Source organism: Gopherus flavomarginatus, chromosome 5, assembly GCF_025201925.1.
Source record: "Gopherus flavomarginatus isolate rGopFla2 chromosome 5, rGopFla2.mat.asm, whole genome shotgun sequence".
NCBI classification, from domain to species: Eukaryota; Metazoa; Chordata; order Testudines; family Testudinidae; genus Gopherus; species Gopherus flavomarginatus.
In genome coordinates this window covers 26,498,839-26,520,738 of record NC_066621.1, presented here as the reverse complement: position 1 = coordinate 26,520,738, position 21,900 = coordinate 26,498,839, and the positions used below count along the sequence as shown (strand labels likewise).

The window sequence follows — 21,900 nt, the reverse complement described above, 5'->3', positions numbered from 1 at the left end:
CTGGGTGGGTGGGAAGGCCTGGAGAATAGGGTGGGATAGATGGATGGATGGGTGGGTGGGTGGGAAGGCCTGGAGAATGCGGTGGGGTGGATGACAGAGGGATAGATGAATGGATGAGTGTGCATGGGATGGGAGAGAGAGACGTGCATGGGATGGGATAGGGATGGATAAATAGATGGGGAGTTTGCATGAGATGAAACAGACAGCTACCTCAGCGATTTCCTTGTACTTGCCATCCATGGAGGTGCGCAGGTCGACAGGGAATTGCTTCAGGCAATGCAGAGTCCCTGGCAGGGAGTGAGCAGACTGCAGTGATCGAGGCCCCAGCCCACCATGGATCTCTGTGGAAACACAGTTCAGACCAGTCAGCCAGGGAAGGGAGGGTGTGGTCTGCACGGCCCAGTGAGCAGCAAATGCCAGCCACACAAAGGGGCAGACTTTAGCCAGACTTTAAAAAAAAAAAAAGAGGGGGGGAGTGGAGGAAAAATACACTCTCCCCCCCCAGGGGGGGAAAAAGAACCAACCCTGGAGTTAGCACAGTAGGGATCAGCGAGGAGGGTCTCTGTGTTTGTACAGCACCTGGCACAGCAGGGTCCCGGCCACAGCTCCTAAGCACTACTGTAACAATAGATAACCAACAATGCTACAACACTGCCTGGCTCCCTTAGATCCTTTGCCTGCTATCACTGCAATCCGGTCTCTATTGGTGTAACATGGGCTTCCATTCCCATCACCGTAGTATCTGGGCACCTTCCACATCAAATCAACAGCACCAGCGAAGCCCCTAGCAGATGTCACGGAGTCTCAGGCATGCCTCCTTATTTCGGGGTAACAGCTCAGCTGGGGTAAGGATGGGATTTTATTTCTTTGTTTCAGGGTTTGGTTTGGTTTGGTTTCTTTGCCGGGGTGGATGCGGGGGGGAAGGAGGCATTTAGGTCAATGGGGGGGGGGGGGCAATAACAAGGGTAATACCCTTCACTTCCTTAGCTTTTTCAGGCCTCAATGCACTTCACAGCCACTCAGCAGGCGAGAAAGGGAGAGAGGGAAGTCTAATCCTCGTTTTACAGTTGGGAAACTGAGGCACGGAGCGACTTGCTCCAGATTACACAGCAAAGGAGAACCCAGGAGGCCTGATTCCTAGTCCCTCACTCTGACCTCCCATGTGAGGCAGCAATTCAGACATCTAAAGTATCCAGGCCGAGGTGTGTGAGTGAGCAACAAAGCACCCAGAAATATCTCAGCACATGCTGTCCCCCGCTCCCTAAAGCCATTCCCTTCCAGGGCACTGGATAGCTTAGAGGATTGGCAGTTCAGACACCATGGTAATAGAGGCTATATAAAAACCTAAGACAGAGGGGTAACAGGAGAAGGAGGCTCTCGCTGCTGGACTGCTGCTCCAAATCCAGTCCAGCCTGGCAGGAATGGGACAATGTTACCTTCTAATGGCTGGGTTAGTGGCCGGAACGAAATGGGTGCTGCGACTTGCCCAGCCCCTAGGGAGAAACAGACGCCCACAGCACATTAACCAGCACTAACTGGCCCCCATGCCGCCAATGGTCATTTACAGGCCTCAATAGCAATCTGCACCAGGATCCCAGCATCTATTTAACCTCACAGCCTGCTCAAACTAGTTCAGCGTTGCTCCTGTCTCACAGATGGGGAGCCCGAGGCAGGGGGCCGCATTTTCCAGTGCTCCGCTCCTAGTTAGGGAAGCCAATACGGGTGAGTGATTCCAGAGCCCAGTGGGCACCCAGTGTACTGAGTTCCCATGAGGGATGGGCCCTTTGGAAACCACTGGCTAGAGCAGAGAGGTGACTGGCCCAAGGTGACACAGGGACTCTGTGGCAGAAACAGGAATAGGGCCCAGGGCCAGAGCACTGCCAAACCCACCAGACCATCTAATGTCTCCCAGAGAGGCCAGGAACTGAGCAGCGCCCTCGCCTCTCTTCCCTAAGCTGGTCCCACCAGGTCACAGTTTAGATGTCGTGAATGAGGAAGCTTGTCCTGTGCAGTCTATTTTGGGCCTAAGCCAGACCTTCAGCCCCCAGGGCTGTTGAGCCAACACTGAGCTCACTGCAAGGGTCTCTGGAGAGAATGCGCATGTAACAAGAACAACGTGGTCTCTGTTCTGCTACCCAGGAGAGGCTCGGGGAGAGAACTTTCTCCTGTCTCAGCCTGTCCGAATGAATATAAACCCAGCAGTCAGTTCTCACACCAGGGGAAAGCAGGCACAGGACCACAGAGAAACCTGAGGGTCTGTTTTAATGGGTGAACTGGCTAAAACTCCCTGGCCTTGAGATTTCCTGGGAATAGAAGTCATCTCCCTGCGTCCTGGGCTGAGATAGCACAGCCACCTCTAGCTCCCACTCCACAGGCAGAGAGGGAAGTGCAGAGGAAAGCTATAAACAGTTCCAGACAGGAAGATTTTCTCACCCATCCCCCTACTCCTAAGCTACAGCGCTGCGTTAATTAGCCAGGTGCACTGCTGTTAGGCAGTGGGATGCATTGGCTAATGGGCCGATCTCATGGATCAAACTCTAAATTCCCTGAACATGAAAGTGCCAAAGGTCAGGCACGCAGCAGAGAGAAGGAACGGATAATACTAGTGCAGCAGCGGCCAGGTGCTGGCTTCCTCACGCAACTGCTGCCACTTGGAATCACATGCCCACCTGCAAAAGGACTGTCACACAACTGAGTAAGAAAAACAACACAGTCTCCCCAAGGAAAGGAATGGGAACCCCATCACCTGAGAATGGCCAGAGCCCTACTGGAGAGGCTGTCCCAGGTTCCCCCATGGAGCCTCCTCTTTCTTTCCAATCTCTCGCTAGAGGGGCAGACACATCCTGGCCTCTGGCTGGGAGAGAAGTGTATTACTTCTTTTCCACCCTCACCTGAGAACCTCCTGACTGCCAGGGCTGTCCAGGCACCAGCCCAGCAAGCAGCTGCTTGGGGCGGCCAATGATGAGGGGTGGTATGTCCAGCTCTTCAGCGGCGGGTCCCTCAGTCTCTCTCAGAGCGAAGGACCAGTCACTGAATTGCCGCCAAAGACTGAAGCAGTGGCGGTAGAGCTGCAGATTGTGATCGCGGCTTTTTTTTTTTTCTTCTTCTTCTTTTTGTTGCTTGGGACAGCAAAAACCCTGGAGCTGGCCCTGCTGACTGCTGAGGTGGTTCTGCTATTCTCCCTGTGGCCAGTGAGGTGTAGGTGGGGGGAGCAGGGGAGATGAGAGAGACAGCTACTATTCTACTCTACCCAGCCCTCAGCTGATCCACTCCAGTACCTGCCTCTGCTCAGAGCTTCCCCAAACAGCAGCACAGAATGACCCTGATTCTCCCCCTCCATAGGATACTGAAGGGCAGCCCTGGAACTGACCAACATCTTGTTAATTTCACTCTGCAGCTGGTAGGCAAAGTTCTGAGCAGGGGCAGAGAAGCTGGAGCCTTCCATCTCTGTCTGTGCATCCACATTCCACTCAAGGGGGGTTCTTTCCATAGCTAAAAGCAAAACACACACATACACTCTAAAGGAAAGCTTAAATTCTACAGAAGTTGGTTTCTTCTCCAAGCTCTCTGGGGAAACTCCTACTCGCTGCTGAGATGCAGATTAATTTGATCTCCAAAGCTGCTGGGGAGCAGCTCAAAGGATGTTTAACTGCTAAACAGACGATGGATGGGAGGGAGTTAAGAAAAAAATCAACACAATATGCAGAAGTGTACAGGGAGAGACGCTGCCACTGGGAAGAGATTCCCTCTCCTCCCCACTCCTCTCAAACTGAGGAATCCACACCTACAGCAGGGGGTGCTGTGCTCTGAGGGCAGTATCTTTCAGATAAGAAATGAAGCTGAAATCCTGGCTGCCTGGAGCTCCATTGCCTTCCCCCCTTCTAAGTTTCAACTCTTCTTCATTTCCTGTCCTTAGCAGCTGTGTAACATTGCCCTGCACCGTGAAACAACTGCTGTGAGCCACCCAAGAGGAGGCTGCATTGCAGCACCACGGGGGGCAGGGAGCAATTCTTGTGTATACTGCGTGTCAAGTGCTGTGGGATCCTTGGGGAAGGTGCTGCTATTAGCATGCAAGCAATAGCCAACGTCCCCCCTTGCCTACCGACTCAGTGTGTCTCGCTCAGAAGCCAGGGACACTTCCTACCCCTCTTAACTATCCAGTGGGTTTTGAAACCACTGCACTCACTTAGCAAGTCTGGGTGGGGAGACAAGGACTGGTTTAATCCCTTTGAAGTTACTCACCTCCTGAGATCACCGCTCTGGATATAAGTCAGGTCTCATTAGGAAACTAGGCTCTCTCACGCCAAAAGACTGAGCCCTTAGACACATTAACCCTTTTGTGTCTGGACTCTGCTTCATAGCAAGGTTATCACTCAATGGGGGTGTATTTGCTGCATGGGGCAGCCCTGGAGATGCCCATTTGGGGCTGCTGAAGAGGTTAAATCACACCTTCAACCCAGAGCGCTGAGTGCTGGCCCAGGTGGGTGAGGGGTGTTTGCGAAGGACCCCTCTGGAGCTCTCCTCTCAGGTCCCATGGCCAAGCCCTGGCACTGGCTGAAAGGAAAAGCTCCTTTTCCAGCTGTCAATGGCCTCACATGTTTCCTAATGGTCTTCATGCACCGCGCACACCATCAATTCATTAGGTGAAGCAATTGGTGCTGGACAGCCACAGCGGGGCCAGTCCCAAGGTCAGGGTTTGGCTAATCCAAGCCAGTGAGGGCCAGGCTCTCCGGACCCCCAGCAACCCCTGGCTCTGCCTCCCAAGGCAATGGCACGTGGACAGGGCCTGCATCGGGACAAGTGCCCACTTGGGAAGCCCAGCGAGAGCAAATGTGTCGTTAGCTAATGAGTGTGCCACCAGGCCAGGTAGGGGCTGCAGCTCAGCGAGCCTCCAGGCAAGGGCCTCCAGTTCCACCTGGACTCCTTCAAATCACCACCATCAGTCTTTGGGGATCCCAAATTCTAGTGTGGCCATCTCACCTGGGAGGACCTGCAGTACTGCAGCAGAGCCCAAGCTGTCTCAGTAGCCCAAACTCCTTCCCCGCACCATGGCTCCAAACACTCCTGAATGCTCCTGCACTGCTCCCTCTTCCCTCAGCCAGTCCTGCCCTCTGCAGCTGCATCTCCCCACCTGCGCTCTCCTCTCCCAACCTCCATCTGGGGGCGGGGGGTGAGGAGCTGCCTTTGCTGAGCACCTCCAGGGTCCTTTGGCCCTCATGGCAGCAGGGTGCAGGCCTCCCCAGCCCAGACCTGCTCCACGCAAGAAGTGCCCCTGGCTTCCACCAGCCAGTGCTGCTGGGTCTGTCAGCTGCTGCCTGCTCCACCCCCACCCCTTCTTCAACGGGCTGCCCCCACCACCCTCCAAAAATAACTGTCCAACTCCAGAAGCCTGACACCACCCATGCAATGACACAGACCAGAGCCTCTCTCCAACATGTGACTTACTGCCCCTGCAAATACCCCACTCCTATACCCCAGTCCCCCTCTGCCAATATTGCTGGGTCTGCTAGAAGGGTTTCCTCTCCAGCATCCACAGCACAGTGCCCCCGCACGGCTTCATCTCCCATCCCTCCTCACACCTGGTACCCCCCAAAACCTGCAGGCTTCTCTGCTCAGATACAACCCAGAGCTGCGACATTAGGGCCTCTCTGAGCCACTGCTTCCCAACAGAGCATCCCATCATCTCCTACCTGAGCACAGCTCACGGGGGACAGCCCCTGGGGGGCCGATCAGGCGCGGCTGCAGCAAGCGGGCAGCCTTGATCAGACGAGGGGCGATAGGCTGGACACGGCTCTGGCCGTGGCTGCTGTCAGCGTTTCACAGCCTCCTCCGTGCAGCTGCAATCCCACAGGATTCCAGCTCTGAAGCCGGCTTGGGCTGTACCAACCGTAGCCACGCGCCGGGGGGCGGAGACCAGAAATATTTCAGCCCCGTACAAGAGGCAGACAAAGCCCTGAGACATCATCTCCCGAGGCGGCGGAAGCACTAGGTCGCAAACTGGGCACAGAGCCAGCACGTGGGGCCCGGCTCATCCACGAGGTAACATCAATGTCCAAGGAGCCCTCCTGCCAGCGCCAAGGTTGCTGCCCTGAGCCCACGGCACCAGCTCAGCCCATCTATCGCCAGCCCAGCAGCACCCAGCACTGGAGCATCTGGCTCAGCCTGTGCGGCTCTGCGTCCCGATTTGGCCAAGGCTACCCAGGCGGGAGGGCTGGGCCAGGTCTTGACTAGAACCAGGCCTGGCGCACAAGAACATCCTACTCCAGCGCAGACTAACATGCCATCCTGAGCATCCTTCTTCCAGTGGTGGGTGTGCAACTCACAGCATGATCTGACTCCCAAACCCTATCCTGTAGCCAGAGCAAAGAGCCAGGAGTCCTGACTCCCAGCCCCCTTGTTCTGATGCACTAGACCCTACTCCTCTCCCAGAGCTGGGAACAGAACCCAGGAGTCCTGGTTCCCAGCCCCTCACCATTAGACTCCACTCCCCTCCCAAGTCAGAAGAAGGCAAAGTCTGACCTCACTGGCCGCCTCCAGCCCCTGGGGGCTTGGAGTTACTGAGGGAGGTGGTGGACAAGCCAAGGGCAGGGCTAGGGTGAGGAGGGGAGATTAAATCTCATTCTGGTTGTGTGGTTTAATGTTCTCCTTGCAGGGCTGAGGCCCAGCAGCCGAAGGAGGTGGGGGCTACTGTTAGGTGAGGCTGGCTACCAGGGCTGGCTCTTGGTGCTGCAGCCCCGGATCAATGAGACACTCACACTGACCTAGAAGGAGCAGCTGCTTCCTCCCTCCCTGTGGAGGGAATGGATGTGCCCAGCCTGCACTCCCCATCCCCGAGATGGAAAGCTACAGAGGAGCTAGTGACAGGCCTTTCATTGCACAGCTCTGTGCTCACCCACAGCCGGGCTGGACTCCAGCTTAGGGCAGCATCTTCCCTCCCGGATGGCGAGAGGGAGGCCTCAGGGGCACCCTGATGATACAGCACCCCACCACTGCCTGCTCCCAGCACCTGCTAAGCCGACTGGACCCCCCCCCCCCATGCACCTGTTACACCCAGGGAAGAACGGAGGCTCAGCTTGGAGGGTGGGGGGTGCTGAGCAATTGATGGGAGTCTCAGGTGCTCAGCATTTGGCTCTAATTTAGCATCTATTGGGCCAAGCAGGGGGCAGGGGATTGGTGAGACCTGGCTGGGATCAGATGATCCACCCAATATTCAGGGTAAGTAATTTCAGGACAGATTCATCCCTTCGCTCTCTGCACCCTGAGTGGGGTATGAATGCCCTAGATCAGGCTGCATTTGGCCTCAGGCCCTGCCTTTAGGTTTGTCCCTCAAGCATGCCACTGTTGTTGCTTATTAACAAGACAGTGGGGAGGGGAGGCAGCCAGGGCTGGGAGAGTGGGAGACAGCAGCCATGCCAAGATACCGCCCTCAGGTCAGGGGACCTGGCACCCCTGACAATGATATCATCAAAATGACATCATCATTTTGTGTGAAAAGATGCTACTGTAAGGCTCTCACACAGCTTCATAAACATTCATTCATTACAGTCCCTCACTGGGAGGTAGGCAAGTCACTGAACCCATGGGGAAAATAAGGCACATGTGCCAGAGAGAATGGGCAGCCCTGAGGAAGCACCAGCTGGGACAACCCCAAGCTCAGCACCTGTGAGGTGAGATTAGTGCCTCACATCCTGGCAAACAAGTCTGGCCATCAGGATCGGGTGCAAGAAATGAGTCACAGATGGGAGTTCCCCCTCCTCACCCTGGACACCACGCCCCAGCTCTAGCCATAGCTTCACAGAACAAACACAGGTCTGGGGGGACCCTGATAGCTGGAAGCGGGTGGCAGCCACTGCTATCACAGCTCCCCCAATGTATTTGGAGTGCCCAGCTACGGACACCATAAAGGGCCCAGGTGCCCCAGAGAGTGAGCGCCGGAGTTGCAGGTGTTCAGCTATTGTCACAATCGGGCCCTTTTCCGGTGACAGCAGTTGGGCTCCCAGCTCCTGAGGCCCTCCAGACCCAGCACCGCTGTTTGGAGCCGTGGCTGGGACCGCGTCACTGCAATCACGGCCTCGGCTCTGCTCCCAGATGGCTGGTTTATTTCCTACTTCATGCAGGGGATTAAAGACAACAGCTTCTGTCCCCGGAGACGGAACAGACTGGCGCTGAGGAGCAGCCTGCCTGGAGCCTAGCTGCGGGGCCACAGCGCACCACCAGCAAAGGGGTGCACCACAAATCCTATGCCTCTCTGCTGCACCAGGAGCCCTCGGTCGCCAGCTCCTCCCTTCGCTCCAGCCTACAGCTGAACCCTGCTCCCATTCTGACCCTGTTAGCATCCCCGAGCCAAACCTGTCTCCTTATGAGAGTCACCTTGGGGCACCCTCCAAACCCTCCTTTCCAGGAGAGTTCCCCTGATGGGAGATGCCCACTCTCCCTCTCCACCCCAGTCCCCCTGTGCTATTCCCCTCTTCCTCTCTCAGCAGATTCTTTTGCTGGCCTCTGGGCCCAGCCAGCAGGGGCCCCAAGCTCAGGAGCAGCTGCTTGCAGCACACATGCAAATCCTCCCCTGTGAAAGAGAATGGGGAAGGAGTCCCCTTATGCAACCCGGATACAGCCCCTTGCACTAGGTCAGGTTCCTCAAACACTGCTCTGCAGTGCTCCGGCTCAGGGAGGGCTGTGCAGAGAGTCAGAATTATCCCCTTCCTGCCTCCTATCCATGCTACAGTTGTGCTAGCAACAAACAGGAATGCTCCATGTATATATTGCCTTTCTATACGGTCTTTCAGTCAGTGGTCCCACAGCCCTTTACAAAGAAGATCCAGTGTAGCCATCCCCACGGCACAGACGGGGAAACTGGAGCCCAGAGGAGGGACGTGACTTGCTCAACACCCCGCCTTGCCTCAGATAAGGGTTACAGGGGGCGGGGGCAGCTGTGAACCACTGTAGCTTTCACAGCTGGGGGTGGGGAGAATATCCAATAATCCCCCCAATCCTAAAAGAACTAAAATCTAAGCCCCTTTCAGGCGCTGTCAGCCGTTGCCCTTAACAGCTCTGCTGGCAGCCAGGACTGTAGCTGCATTTCTACAGTCCAAATCCTACACAGCTAAATACCCCTCCCCTTCCCCTTCCATCCCACTGGGTGGCTAGGCCATAGGAAAAAGCAGGAGGAGTCTTTGTGGCATCTTAGAGACTAACACATTTATTTGAGCATAAGCTTTCATGGGTTTTAGCCCACAAAAGCGTATGCTCAAATAAATGTGTTAGTCTCTAGGGTGCCACAAGGACTCCTCATTCTTTTTGCTGACACACTAACACAGCTACCACTCTGTAACCTAGGCCATAGGAGACTATCCTGGAGCAGGGAAGCCTGAGGGGGTCTTTTCCAGCCCTAGAGTCAGTGGAAAAACACTGGCCAAGTTAATGGCTGCAAGCGAAACTGAAGTGTGATTATTAAACTTTCACTGCCCACTTCACAAACAAACCAGGACCTGACCCCAGGTCTTAATGTTCTGTCTCCCTTTGGCAGCATTGCAAGTGACATTGTCAGACTTTTTTTTTCTCTCATTTTCCAGTTGTTTTCTTCCTCAATGACACCATCACTGGGAGGTAGGCAAGTCACTGAACACATGGAGAAACTGAGGCACAGATGAGCAACTTGCCCAGTCACACCACAAGCCAGTGACAGAGCCAGGAGTTCTGGATTCCAGTTCCTTGTTACTAACTGTTGGGCAGCACTGCCTACGTAGCTACTAACATGCCCTCCTGACAGGGAGAAAAACCTTCTAACACAGAAGAGTAGCAATAGGCCAGTCAAGTCAAAAGGCTTATTGTACCAGAGCAAGATCACCACAGGTCTTTCAGTAGGGTCCCCATGCACCATGTATGTAAGATACGAGATTTCCCCACAGGCTGATCTGGGAGAGCTGGAATTGCCTGTGATTGGTTTCTGGGACACTTTAAAGCATCACACAGCATTCAGGTATCAGAGGATGTGACTAGCCCACACCCTATCCACTAGCAGTCACAAGACCATCTGCCCAATTATTCCCACTTCTCTTGTGCCATCATTTACACCAGTGCAACTCCTGGCCATGGTCCAAACTACCTGTGTGTCCCAGGATGAATCGCTTCCCTGTGCCTCAGTTTCCCTGCCAGGAAAACAAGGGGACAGTGCTACTTGCCCACTATTTGCATAGTGCTTTGAGATCTGTGGCTGAAAAGTGGATAAGTGCTAAGCATTCTTATGGCTATGGGATTCAAGTCCCAGAAACCCCGGGATGTCTTCTCATGGGGGCTTCCCATCAGCACCTTTAACACGAGCAGGCAGCTGTGATATTAGCGTGCTCCTGCTCTCGGAAGCCCACGCTTTCTAGAGCACTGGCAGCATCTGATTAACAATTCCTGGAATAATTACCATCCAGCGGGGTTTGCTTACTGGGAATGCGGCAAAGAATTCTCTACTAATCCAGGCTGTGTCAGTAACCAATGGCCTTAACCCTTTATAAAATGCCTTTTCCTAAGGCATTGTACAGATCAAAGGGCAGTCATTGTCCTAGGGCGAGGGCTGGCATCTCTGACCAGTAGGCAACAGTGCAGCTCCAATCCCCTCATACCTGGCCCCTCTCATGTACTCCCTCCTGCATCTTCCCCCACCCCACCCTGCCTCAGATCTCATGCTGGGAAGTAGCAGTGGCAGTGAAGGGAGGGGAGGTGGATGGAATCTGGCAAGGAGCAATGCTTGCCAGGGACTGCAGTATGGCTGGTGGGTGGCAGGGAAGGGATCTCAGGGGAGCACAGGGAGGAAGCAGGACAAGGAGAGGTTCGGCTTAGAGGTGGAGGAGGGTCAGATTTAGGGTCCTGAAGGGTGAATTGGCCCAAGAAGCCCGTATTTAAGAACAACCACAAATGTGGGGCTAGACCCCACCATTTGCTCAGCAGAAACCAGCAGGCTCTGCTCAAACCCACACTTCCTCCAGGCTGGGGTGGGCGTAGGGGCAGAGTCCAGGCAGCAGGTGACACAGCTCTGCTGCTACATTCCTGGGGAGCAGAGCAGGGGCCACAGATCCATGCAGCAATGCACGAGAACAAATAACACCTGGGCACTGACTCTCCGGGAACCTGCCGGCAAATATCAAATGGGTGCCCCAAGGACCTGGGTGAGCAATCAGCCCTCACTCCATCTTCTCAGTTCCCCTGGAGTTCATGTTACTTCTCCCCAAGCAAAGCATCCCTGGGCTGCAGGTCTCAGCTTTTCACCGAGGTGTAGCCAAGCTGGAATCTCCTCTAGGGTGTGTCTACACTGCAATTGGCCACCCGCAGCTGGCCTGTGCCAGCTGACTCCTGGCTCACAGGGTTCAGGCTAAAGGGCTGTTTAACTGTAGTGTAGACACAGGACCACTTCACAAGGTTCTAGAGCCCAGGCTCCAGCTCAAACCTGAACATCTACAACCCAGCAAGACCGAGTCTGCTGCGTGTCTGCAGGATGCCTCCCACAGCCCACGGGACTCGCAGCACCCACCTCAGCTGTCTGCATGAGGCAAAGTGTGTCTTTGAAAGTATCAGAGGGGTAGCCATGTTAGTTCGGATCTGGATCCAGTACATGCATCCGACGAAGTGGGTATTCACCCATGAAAGCTCATGCTCCAAAACATCTGTTAGTCTATAAGGTGCCACAGGACTCTTCGCTGCTCTTTGAAATTAGGCTCTTGGCAGCGTGAGCAGTGCCCTGTCAATACCAGCTCTGACTCCTAGAACCAGTTGCATCACACAGAGATGCTGATTTCACCGCCTTCCTCATCTCACACCCTAGAGGGATGGTGCAACCCAGTGACTCTTCCTCTGCTGGAATCCTGTCTGCCCTGACCTCCTCCTCCTCTTGTCAGCCTCTCCACTCCCTTGGCCCAGGTGGCTCTGCCTTGCAGGAGCCATGTGGGTTCTGTAACCTGCCCTCTCCATGCGAAGGAGGGCACAGCGGGGAATGCAGTGACATGCCTCACAAAGCACTGTCGGGCTGGGGCAGGCCAGGCAGGTTACTAAGGAGACTGCTACCCATTTCAGGAATTATAATTGCAGGCAAGAAAAAACAAGATATTGAGCCACATGCAGAATTGCACACCCCTTTATCCCTATGTGTCCGGGGCACACAGCACATCCTCTCACACAGACACACACACACACGTTAGCATCAGGGTGTCCATCAGACACAGCCACACAAATACATACTCCCCCAAGTACACAGCATGCTTATCGGTGTCAGCTGGGCTTACAGGCTCTATGATAACACAGATGATAAATAAATGAATAAGAATGTGTCCATGCAACACAGCTCCATGAGTGCACAACACAACACCCATACGCAGATTAGCTAGGTGCATTGTGGGCTTTTCCCTCCCTGCCTGCCTCTGACACATCAGGGTACCAGCTGCTTAGGCGCTCAGATACCATGGTGCCCAAGACTAATATAGGACAGTGAATAGATGGCACAATGGTCAGATCCAGTATTAAGCAGATGACATTTGCTGTAGGGCACATGCAGCCACGCCCGACGAGCCAGGTGCACAGCACCCCCAAAGCTGCCAGAGACCCACCCAACATTCACAGCCTCCCTAGGGGTCAAGTTTTGAAGTCTGTGCTTAAGTGGCATAATTCTCACACCGCAAGATACAAGCAGCCCCCACTGACTAGAACAGGCATCACTAGTATCCTGTGGCCAGAGAGCAGGGCCTCGGACTACCTGGCCTGCAGAGCTGACATCAAAGCCAGTGACCAGGTCCCCCAATATTAGAGGAGGCTGCTCAGGTCCCCCAAGGCTTGGCATCTCTGCAGCAACCTGCCTTTGCATGCTGGGGGACCTAGAATATGGTGGAGGGAGAATATTGTGTGGCCGTCAAAGGAGGTGGCGGCTGTGTTCCAGGCCTGGGAGATGACCCCAGATTTTGATTTGGTCCATGCCCCACACACCCCCACAGACCAGCTAGGGCACACAGGGACATAACAACATGTGGCTCTTCCACATCAGCTTTCAGCTCGGGATCTCAAAGCACGCGCTGAAGGCAGGCGAGGCGCATCACCCCCATTTCACAAATGAGGAAACTGCCACTAACTCATTGGGGGTGGCTCAAAGCTAGGAAGGGAAAGAACTGAGGCATCCTAACCATGACAACACACTCCTGCCCAGAGCCAGGCAGGGAACCCAGGCACCCCAGTCCCCTGCTCTAACCACTAAAACCACTGCCTCCTCCTGCTCGCTCCCCCTGCATGCGATGCCACACATCCATGGTACACTCGCGTGCAGAGCTCCCGGCCTCACACTCACGTGCAAGGCGGGGTGCAGGGGGGTCCCCTTTTCCTCCCCCCAGCCCGATCCATCCCTTGCCTTTGCCACTACTGCTCCCCCCCCCGCAGCAGCGCCCCCAGCCAGACGCCCGCGATTACCAGCATCCCGCGCAGCGGCGCCGCCTGGGCCCACATGGCCACGAGAGGAACCAGCGACCCACCCCCCAGTCCGCCCGTCCCGGGGGCCCCCGCGCGGAACAAAGGCAGCGCCACCCGTGGGCGTGCGGGGGGCCCGGCCGGCGCTCACCTGCGGCGCCGGGGCCCTGCAGGCTGCCCCGCTTCTGGAAGGGGTGCTTGCCCCGGGGGGCCGCGGCGCCCGCTGCCATTTCGCTTCCGTGCGCGGCGGGGGACTCGCAGCTAACGAGCCGGCGGCGGCCGGCGGCTCTTCCTGCAGCTGCGTCCCAGAGCTTGCGCGGCCCGCTCGGCCCCTCCCCTGGTTGATGATTGATGCAGCGAGCTCGGGGCTGGACCGAAGTCCCAGGCTGCCCGTCCTGGTGGCAAACCCGCGTGCCTCAGGTCCCGGGGACCGGGAAAGGGCGACCCCCGGCTCCCAGGCGAAGGGGCGGGGAGGGGTACGGGCTAGAGCAATGCATGGATAGAACTGGGGGTCACTGGTGCTGGAACTAGGGGTGCTGAAGTAGTAATAACAGACACCAAATACAGGGTTTCCATTAGCAGCACCCTTGGGGGGCTCCCCCCAGCTTCCCCAACCAAGCCTGTCTAATCACAGCTGTTTCCAGACCCACTGAGGCCAGGGGTCCCTGGAGCCCAATTTCCAGTCTTTGCCAGAGGCCAGGGCCAGCAGCTTCAGAGGAGGGAAGAAAGAACTCTGCAAGGGGCAGTTATGGAATATGGGGGCTCCTGGCACAAGATGGGGCGGACAGACCTGCCCCCCACCCCACCCTGGTGCCTGCCCCCCTTCACAAACACATGCCTCAGGGGTGTATCTGTGCCCACAGTGGCACTTACAGACAGATCTACCTTCTCACCCCTGCATTTAGACAGGGATTGGAGCAGGAGAGGAGCAATCCAGGCCCCCCTGCCAGGGGTCTCCCCACAGAACAAGCACCGGGTGATGATCCCATGCTGTGCTGCACAGCATGTTTCCTCTGCGCTTTCCAACCCACCCTGCTAGGCTCCATTCCCTGGGGAAGCAGAGAGGTCACATGCAGCAGTACATCAGTATCAGAGCCAGAAGCAGAATCCAGTTGTCCTGCCACCTCCACCCCCTGCGCTAACCACAGAGTCATACTCCCATCCTGATCTGCAGCACAGGCAAAGATTTACACTGCTTTACGTTCTACTTTCCCCCAAACAGTATTTTCAGAAGGCATCAGCCCTGTTCCACACATTCTGCTCCAAGCAGTGCTAGAACAAGAGTCGTGAAAAGGTGATCCACTGTGGAATAGGAACAGCACAGCTGGGACAGATCCTCCCCACCTGTATCATCATCAATAAAAACACTCTGGGAAAAGGCAGCATGGCCTAGTGGAGAGAGCACTGGACTAGAAGTTCTGTTGCTGACTCTGCTGCTAGGTGTCCTTGAGCAACACTTCACCAATTTCTGCTTCAGTTCCCCGCCACCCTTTGCCTTTCATATTTATTTAGACCAGAGGTCCCCCAAGTGGCACACTCCCCTAAAGGAGTACAGAGAAAAGTCTGGGGGAGTGCAGCAGGACCTGGGCCAGCCCCCCCAAGGGTAGGGGGGGAGTGCCATCCATCCCTTCTCCACCCCCAACTGTGCTCTAGTCCCGCTCACAGCTGCGTCCCAGCCGCAGTGCTGCTCCATTAATGGCCCTGGACCAGCCCTGAGACTCACCGCTGGCCGCAGGCCACCACCACAGCCCAGCTGCAGCTCCACCCCCAGCCGTGGCCCCGCTCCAGCCCTAGACCCACCCCCCAACTGCAGCCCCCTTCCCTCTGTCTGAGTGGGTGTGGACAAGGGTAATGGGGAGATCCTTAAAAGTTTGGGGACCACTGATTTAGACTGTCGGCTCTTTGGGGCAAGGACTGTCTGGTGTTGCGTGTGTGCTGCACCTGGCACCACCTGTGACACAGACATACCCAGGCAGATATATTACCCCGGGTCTGACCATCCTCTCGCTATTTCACTGAAGGGGATCGGGTGCCGAGCACTAGCTGATTTCTGGGTTATTGCAGGATGTTTGTATGGGAGAGAGTTTTAGAGCGTGTAACCTGCAGGATGCTGGGTTTCAGACCTGTTGAAATGAAACTTGTCACCTGAGTTGAGGTGGTCTCAGGGCAAACTCAATCAACACTGAGAACAATGGACATCAGGGGAGCCAGCCCTGTGTTTACTGTCTGGACCAGGTCCAAGCTTGAAGCTTTACAGAGACAAAAGAACCCCAAGAAATGTCTCTGAACAGGGGAACTCTGGGGGAAGAGACAGTCTGTAACTGTGCTGGAGATGAAGAGCCCCGGTGATAATCCATTATGGAGGAGACACTCTACCACAGGCAGGGCCAGCTCCAGGCCCCAGCTTGCCAAGCGCATGCTTGGGGCGGCATGCCGCGGGGGGCACTCTGCCGGTTGCCGGGAGGGCAGCAGGCGGCTCCGGTGGATCTCCCACAGGCGTGCCTGTGGAGGGTCCGCTGGTCCCACGGCTCCAGTGGAGCATCCGCAGGCACGCCTGTGGGAAGTCCACCGGAGCTGCGGGATCGGCGAGCGGCAGAGCGCCCCAGGCTGCGTGCCACCGTGCTTGGGGGGGCGAAATGGCTAGAGCCGGCCCTGACCACAGGGGTTGTCAACCTTTGAGAAGTGGTGTGCCGAGTCTTCATTTATTCACTCTAATTTAAGTTTTCGTGTGCCAGTAATACATGTTAACGTTTTTAGAAGGTCTCTTTCTATAAGTCTATAATATATAACTAAACTATTGTTGTATGTAAAGTAAATAAAGTTTTTAAAATGTTTAAGAAGCTTAATTTAAAATTAAATTAAAATGCAGAGCCCCCCGGACCGGTGGCCAGGACTGAGGCAGTTAGAGTGCCATTGAAAATCAGCTCGCATGCCACCTTCGGCACCTGTGCCATAAGTTGCCTTCCCCTGCTCAGGGGCGGCTCTAAACATTTCACCACCCCAAGCACGGCAGCATGCCGTGGGGGCGCTCTGCCGGTCGCCGGTTCCGCGGCTCCGGTTGACCTCCCGTCGACGTGCCTGCGGAGGGTTCACTGCTCCCGTGGCTTCGGTAGAGCCACAGGACCAGTGGACCGTCCACAGGCATGCCTGCGGGAGGTCTACCGGAGCTGCAGGACCAGCGGACCCTCCGCAGGCATGCCGCCGAAGGCACCCTGCCTGCTGCCCTCCTGGCGACCGGCAGAGCGCCCCCCACGGCATGCCGCCCCAAGCACTCGCTTAGCGTGCTGGGGCCTGGAGTCGCCCCTGGCTACTGATACCACAAGCAGTGAGCTCTGGGCTCCCTGAGCCCCACTCTGTCAGCGGGCTAGCAATTAACATATCCCACTTGAGAGGCCGATTCCTTTGCCTTCTGGACACGGGCAAGGCACATCGATCCATTCTCTCCTTGGATGCAGGATGCCCGGTTCCCCAGCTGAATCTCACCTCAATACTCTCCTTAGCTCACAGCACTTAGATGTGTCCACGCTAGAACCAAACAGTTTTATTTAACAGAACTTGAGTTAAAGATTCAAATAAAAGGACACATGAGGTAAAAGGAAAAGGTAACATGCAGTCTAGAGCCCACATGTATTAACAACTAACAAGTCCCTTTCCTGGAATAAAATATTCCTCATCCAGTGCTCAGTGCTTGTTCAGTTCACAAAGCTGAGATCCACCTTTCATAAGATGCTCCAGCTGATAGAGCAGGGGCAGGGGCGTGCTTGGGGCGGCATGCCGCGGGGGGTGCTCTGCCGGTCGCCGGGAGGCTCCGCTGCGGAGGCATGCCTGCAGAGGGTCCACTGGTCCTGCGGCTCCACCAAAGCCGTGGGAGCAGCGGACCCACCGCAGGCACGCCTGCGGGAGGTCGACCTGAGCCGCGGGACCGGCGACCGGCAGAGCATGCTGCCGTGCTTGAGGTGGTGAAATGTCTAGAGCCGCCCCTGCCAGTAGCCACCAGAACTGGGAGACTTTCCCCTGGTGGGCACAGACAAGGCCCTCACTCCCTGTAAGCAGAGGCCAGTGATTTGCTCCAGACACCTCAGGTCACCCCAAAAGCCTCATGCTGCCCTCACAGAAATAACAATTAAAGGAAGAATCCGGAGCTCTGTCTAGATACTGATCCTGGCTCCAGCCTGGGGCTTGGAGATTTCACAACTGCTGGTTGCATCACCTTTGTCTTGGGGAATTGCCAGCAGCTAGGCTCTGCTCCACTGCACTAGGAACCTTGGTGCCCCAGGGGGAAATGTTTCTATTTGCACATTTCAGAAAAGAAAATCTTGGCAGCCCTTGCATTAAACCCCGAGCAGGGGCGGAGTCAGGCCAGGGCCTTTGGCTGGAGCAAAGAGCGCCTGCGATTTGAAGTGCCATTTCCAACCAGCTGCAGGAGAATTGCAGATTATTCCCAGCGAAGTGTGATCGTGGAGCAGGGAACGTGACACACAAACCCCTGGGTACTGAGGTGAGAGCCCTGCCTCCCCCCAGCCCCCGGGCTGCCTGTAATGTCCCAGCATGTTATGCTGCATAACGTGTGGGTAGTAAACACCAGCTGTGCCTCCAAAGGGAACCGTTACAGCCTGGGTTGAGCTGGACCCAATCCAAGTCCCCAGCGGAGTCAGTGGGATTAACACTGCCCCTCCCCCGCACAAACCCTTTCCCTGCCCCCCGGGCCCAGGATGTTAGCGCCTCAATTCTTAACCCGGGGAGCTGGAGATAACCCGGGGGGCGAACAAGCGAGGCGGAAAGACAAAGAGGAACCGAACAATCAGCCTTTGTGTTACAAGAGCCTAGCGCCGGATCTTCCTCCGGGGGAGCCCGACCGCAGCCGGGCCCGCGCGGCAGCGCCCCCCCCGGGCTGCAAAGCCGGCGCTGGGCTCTGCAACCTGCGCGCCCTGCGTGGGAGGGGGGTCGAACAGCAGCGAGGCCGGTGAGCAGAGCGAGGGAGGGAGGATCGGATGGCGGGAGGGAGGCTTATCTGCTCGATTAAGAGAAGGGGAAGGGGGGGCACCAATGTCAGCTTCAGAGTAACAGAGCGGAAGGGAAGTGGAGCGGGGGAAGACACTGATACAGAAGCTCGCAGCCCCCGCCCTGCTCTCTCCCAGCCCGAGCACCCCGCGCCCTACCTGAGGCCATGCTGATCCTGCCCGGGAGGCAGGAGGCTAGCAGGGGCAGGCTGCCTGGGAAGCAGTGGCTGAGCCTCCCATTGCGTGGGGAGAAGAAAGCAGGCTTTGTGTTAAATCTAGGAATGGAGCAAAGCCCGGACTAAACGCTCCTGCTGGTTGCGAATACAGTCACTGAGGCAGGCTGTCCCAGCCAGGGCACTCTGCCTGCCCTGGAGTCCTGCCAGGGCAGGCTCTGGGCTACTACCGGAGGCCAGTTTAGTGCAGGCAGAAACCCCTCCCACCCCTTCAGCTGTAGCTCTAGCTGTGCCTGGAACTTTAGCTCTAATGCTAAGCATAGGAGCTAAAGGAGAATCTCCATTAGCTGTTAGCAGTATAGTGCTTATGACCCCCAGCTGAGCAGTTCTGAATCCATCCAGCAGAGAACAGCGGTGACACACCAGTGAGCTCACTAAACTGCAGACTTTAATAGTAGAATCTTGCAATTTTCAGTCCCCTCCCCCCATGAGTAATTCTTGGCCTCCTCAAAAGCCCCTCCCCTACATCATTGCAGGGCCCTATTCAGAGTTGTCATTCTTCTCTCAGGGGTGACACCACTGACTTCAGTAGGGTTTCACCGGGCAGTAATTTTGGCCCCCAGTTGTTTAAAACCCTTCATGGATTCACCCCAGCCCACCTCCCAGACCTGGGGCCAGATCCTCAGCTGGAGTAAATGGATGTGACTTCATCAGCATCAATATGACTAAAGTGGCCAAGGCCGGCCCTAGACTAAATGGCACCCCAGGCAAGGAACATCTTACACACACACACTCTTCTGCAGTCTTAGAGAGTCATCATACATTATGTGTTAAGCAGGGCAAAAGAAGTAACAGTATTTCTTGTATATTGTTGTGTAGACAGGGGTTCCATAGGGATCTCCAGCATCTCATTAAATATGTCCCTTATTAGTCACTATTTACCCCAAGTCTTAAAACACAAGTACCCTTTCACAATTGCACAATGAAACAAGGTTCACACAATATCACAGCAGGGCTCTCACTTCATGTCTCTTCATTCTTACATCTCACTGGCTGGTGATGCCCCGCCCCTTATCTACCCTCGGAAAATGTAGTTCTCAAAGTCTGGAAGGTTCCATGAGATTCAACGTTCTAGGAGGTTAGTGACAAATGACTCCACCTATGGAGCACCTGAAACATGTCACCTCAAACCTTCTCTTTTTTCTTTTGTCACTAAAACGAAAATCATCCGCCCGAGGCCGGCACCCCCTGGGTTGCCTACCTCTAAATCCAAGCTCTTCCTCTCTCATACACCTGTGCTGGCCCCTCTCCTCTCTGTGCTCCCATACAGTCTCCCCAGCACCGATACAAGAGTCTTCAGCTCTGCAGCTAACTGCCATCTGGAGCAAGAGCCATCTGGACTCTGCTCTGCAGCTCCTGGCCTGTCTCTGTACTGGGTTCATTTCAGATCTTCACTGGACACATCTTTTCTCCCCCCAGCCCCCATTTTCTGTTACTGATCAACAAGAAAGTTGAGGTTTTAGGGGGGTTTCCCTAAACAGACACAATAAAAAGTCCTGCCCCCTCACACGCAGAATCCATTTCCAGCTGTTCTTTGGTTTCTCCTGCTTTAGGCTAGAGCTTCTGAGCAGGAGATGCAGAGGGCATTGGGGGACAGTAAGGGGCATAGTCTGTATGTGACAGGGAGTAATCACCTGGTAGCAGAGGGGAGAGCATGTGGGGGAGAGCAAGGAGGCTGCTAAGGATGAGAGGAAGTCGTGATGAAGGGAAGGGGTTGGCCCCCTTCTCCTGGCCGTGGAGGTTGCTGCCGCAGTGGATCCAGGGTGGATGCTCTGCATTCAGTGCCTCCAGGTAATCCCAGGCACCAGCTTTCTGCACCTGTTGAGTCACTCCCACTGGGAGCCAAATTCCAGGGCCAGCACCACATACTGAGTTCCACCGTGTCCGGGATCTGCCCCCAGGGACTCCACAGGTGTAGGGGTGGGGAGGAGATGGAGACCAGCCTACTTTGAGCTCCTCCCCTCAGCCGGCTGCGGAGGAGGTCGAGGGGGGGCGGAGTGAAGCCATACACCTCTCCTGCCCCAGCAGCTGAACCCACGCGGCTGTTCCCATTCAGCTCCAAGGAGGCAACCACAGATCTCCCTCCCTGCTGTGTGGCTATTGTGAGTACTGGGATGGGTGGGGTGAGGCCTGCCCAGAACTAATGCTCTGTCTGCCCCCTTGGCGGAGGACAAGGAACCCAGAACTCTGGCCACAAATGAAAAACCAGGACTGAGAGTCAGGGTCAAAGGTTAAAAATCAGGGCCCCAGAAGAGAACACTAAGCAGAGAATCCCGAGAGCGCCCACCACTGCTCAGAGGTGTCAGCGGATGCCACCCAGAAGAGACATGATTGGACAAGGGCCTGGAAACAGGCCTAGATCACCTCCCATAGCTTCCTCCTCCTGGACTGATGGGTGGCTATCTTGGCCATCACCAGGAGAAGGCAGTCAAGGTGGTCTTACAGCTTCGTGGGGCCATGGATGAGGTGTGCATGGATGAGGCAGGGCGGGAAAAAGTGCAGCCAGAGTCTCAGTGAGGTCCTGGAAAAGCCAGAAAAGGGGCTGCAGCCTGGCACACCTCATAGATGTTTGCCAGGGTCTCTTTCTTGCCAAAGAAGGGACGGGTGTCAGGGGATTCTGTGAACCATGCCTCCTTGGAGGAGCTGCCAGCTAATACCCCCAATGGGCTGTGGAGCTAGGGTGGAGCTTAGACTGTCACACTAGAGCTTCCACCCTCCGCAGATGGCAGCTCCTCCTGCCACTCAGTGTCAAGGTGAGAAACAAGGGAAAGGAAGTGGATGGTATGAAGCATGAGCATGTAAGGATGTTCTCTGGGTGCAGTTCAAAGATGGACTGACTGGATGGCATTTAGCCAACTCAGGGAGTGTGTCAGGGGCAACTGGGTTTGCGGGGTGTGATACTTTGAGGTTCAACCCAGACCAGTAAGGGGTTGTCTCACCACCTGCCCTGCAACTCTGAGTGCCTTAAATGCTACTCTGCCATGGCTCACAGCTCTGACACCAACAGCCAACCTATAGGCATGTAGGTCACACCCTGGTTCCCATCTGCCTTGGTGACTCCTGTCAGGGTGACCCCAACATCCTCCTAGTCCCAAATTTCCCAAAGCCATCTGCCAACGTAACAGTCTGCTGGAGTTCCCAGGCTTGGAGTTAGTGTTACCCCTTGCAGTCTCAGCAAGTGGGAGTTCTGCTATTGCTAAGGTGTGTGCCAACTTCCTGACCAGAACAAGAGCTCT

At 55.7% G+C, this 21,900-nt stretch overlaps 1 protein-coding gene across 4 annotated transcripts in view; it reads right to left on the bottom strand.

The window, feature by feature from the left end:
• AMPD2 (adenosine monophosphate deaminase 2) overlaps window positions 1–18,740 on the bottom strand; it is a 42,009-nt gene extending 23,269 nt beyond the window's left edge. For 2 of the 4 annotated variants that reach the window (XM_050956139.1, XM_050956142.1), the window contains exons 1-2: window positions 13,583–13,710; window positions 211–341 (exon numbers count right to left, since the gene is read on the bottom strand). In XM_050956139.1, the coding sequence (XP_050812096.1) occupies window positions 211–341; window positions 13,583–13,661 (210 nt within the window). In that variant the 5' untranslated portion in view covers window positions 13,662–13,710. Of the gene's footprint in view, window positions 1–210; window positions 342–5,690; window positions 5,818–13,582; window positions 13,711–18,590 lie in introns of those variants that run through there. The other 2 variants (XM_050956141.1, XM_050956143.1) reach the window with 2 other exon arrangements.
• Window positions 18,741–21,900: the final 3,160 nt, after the last annotated feature.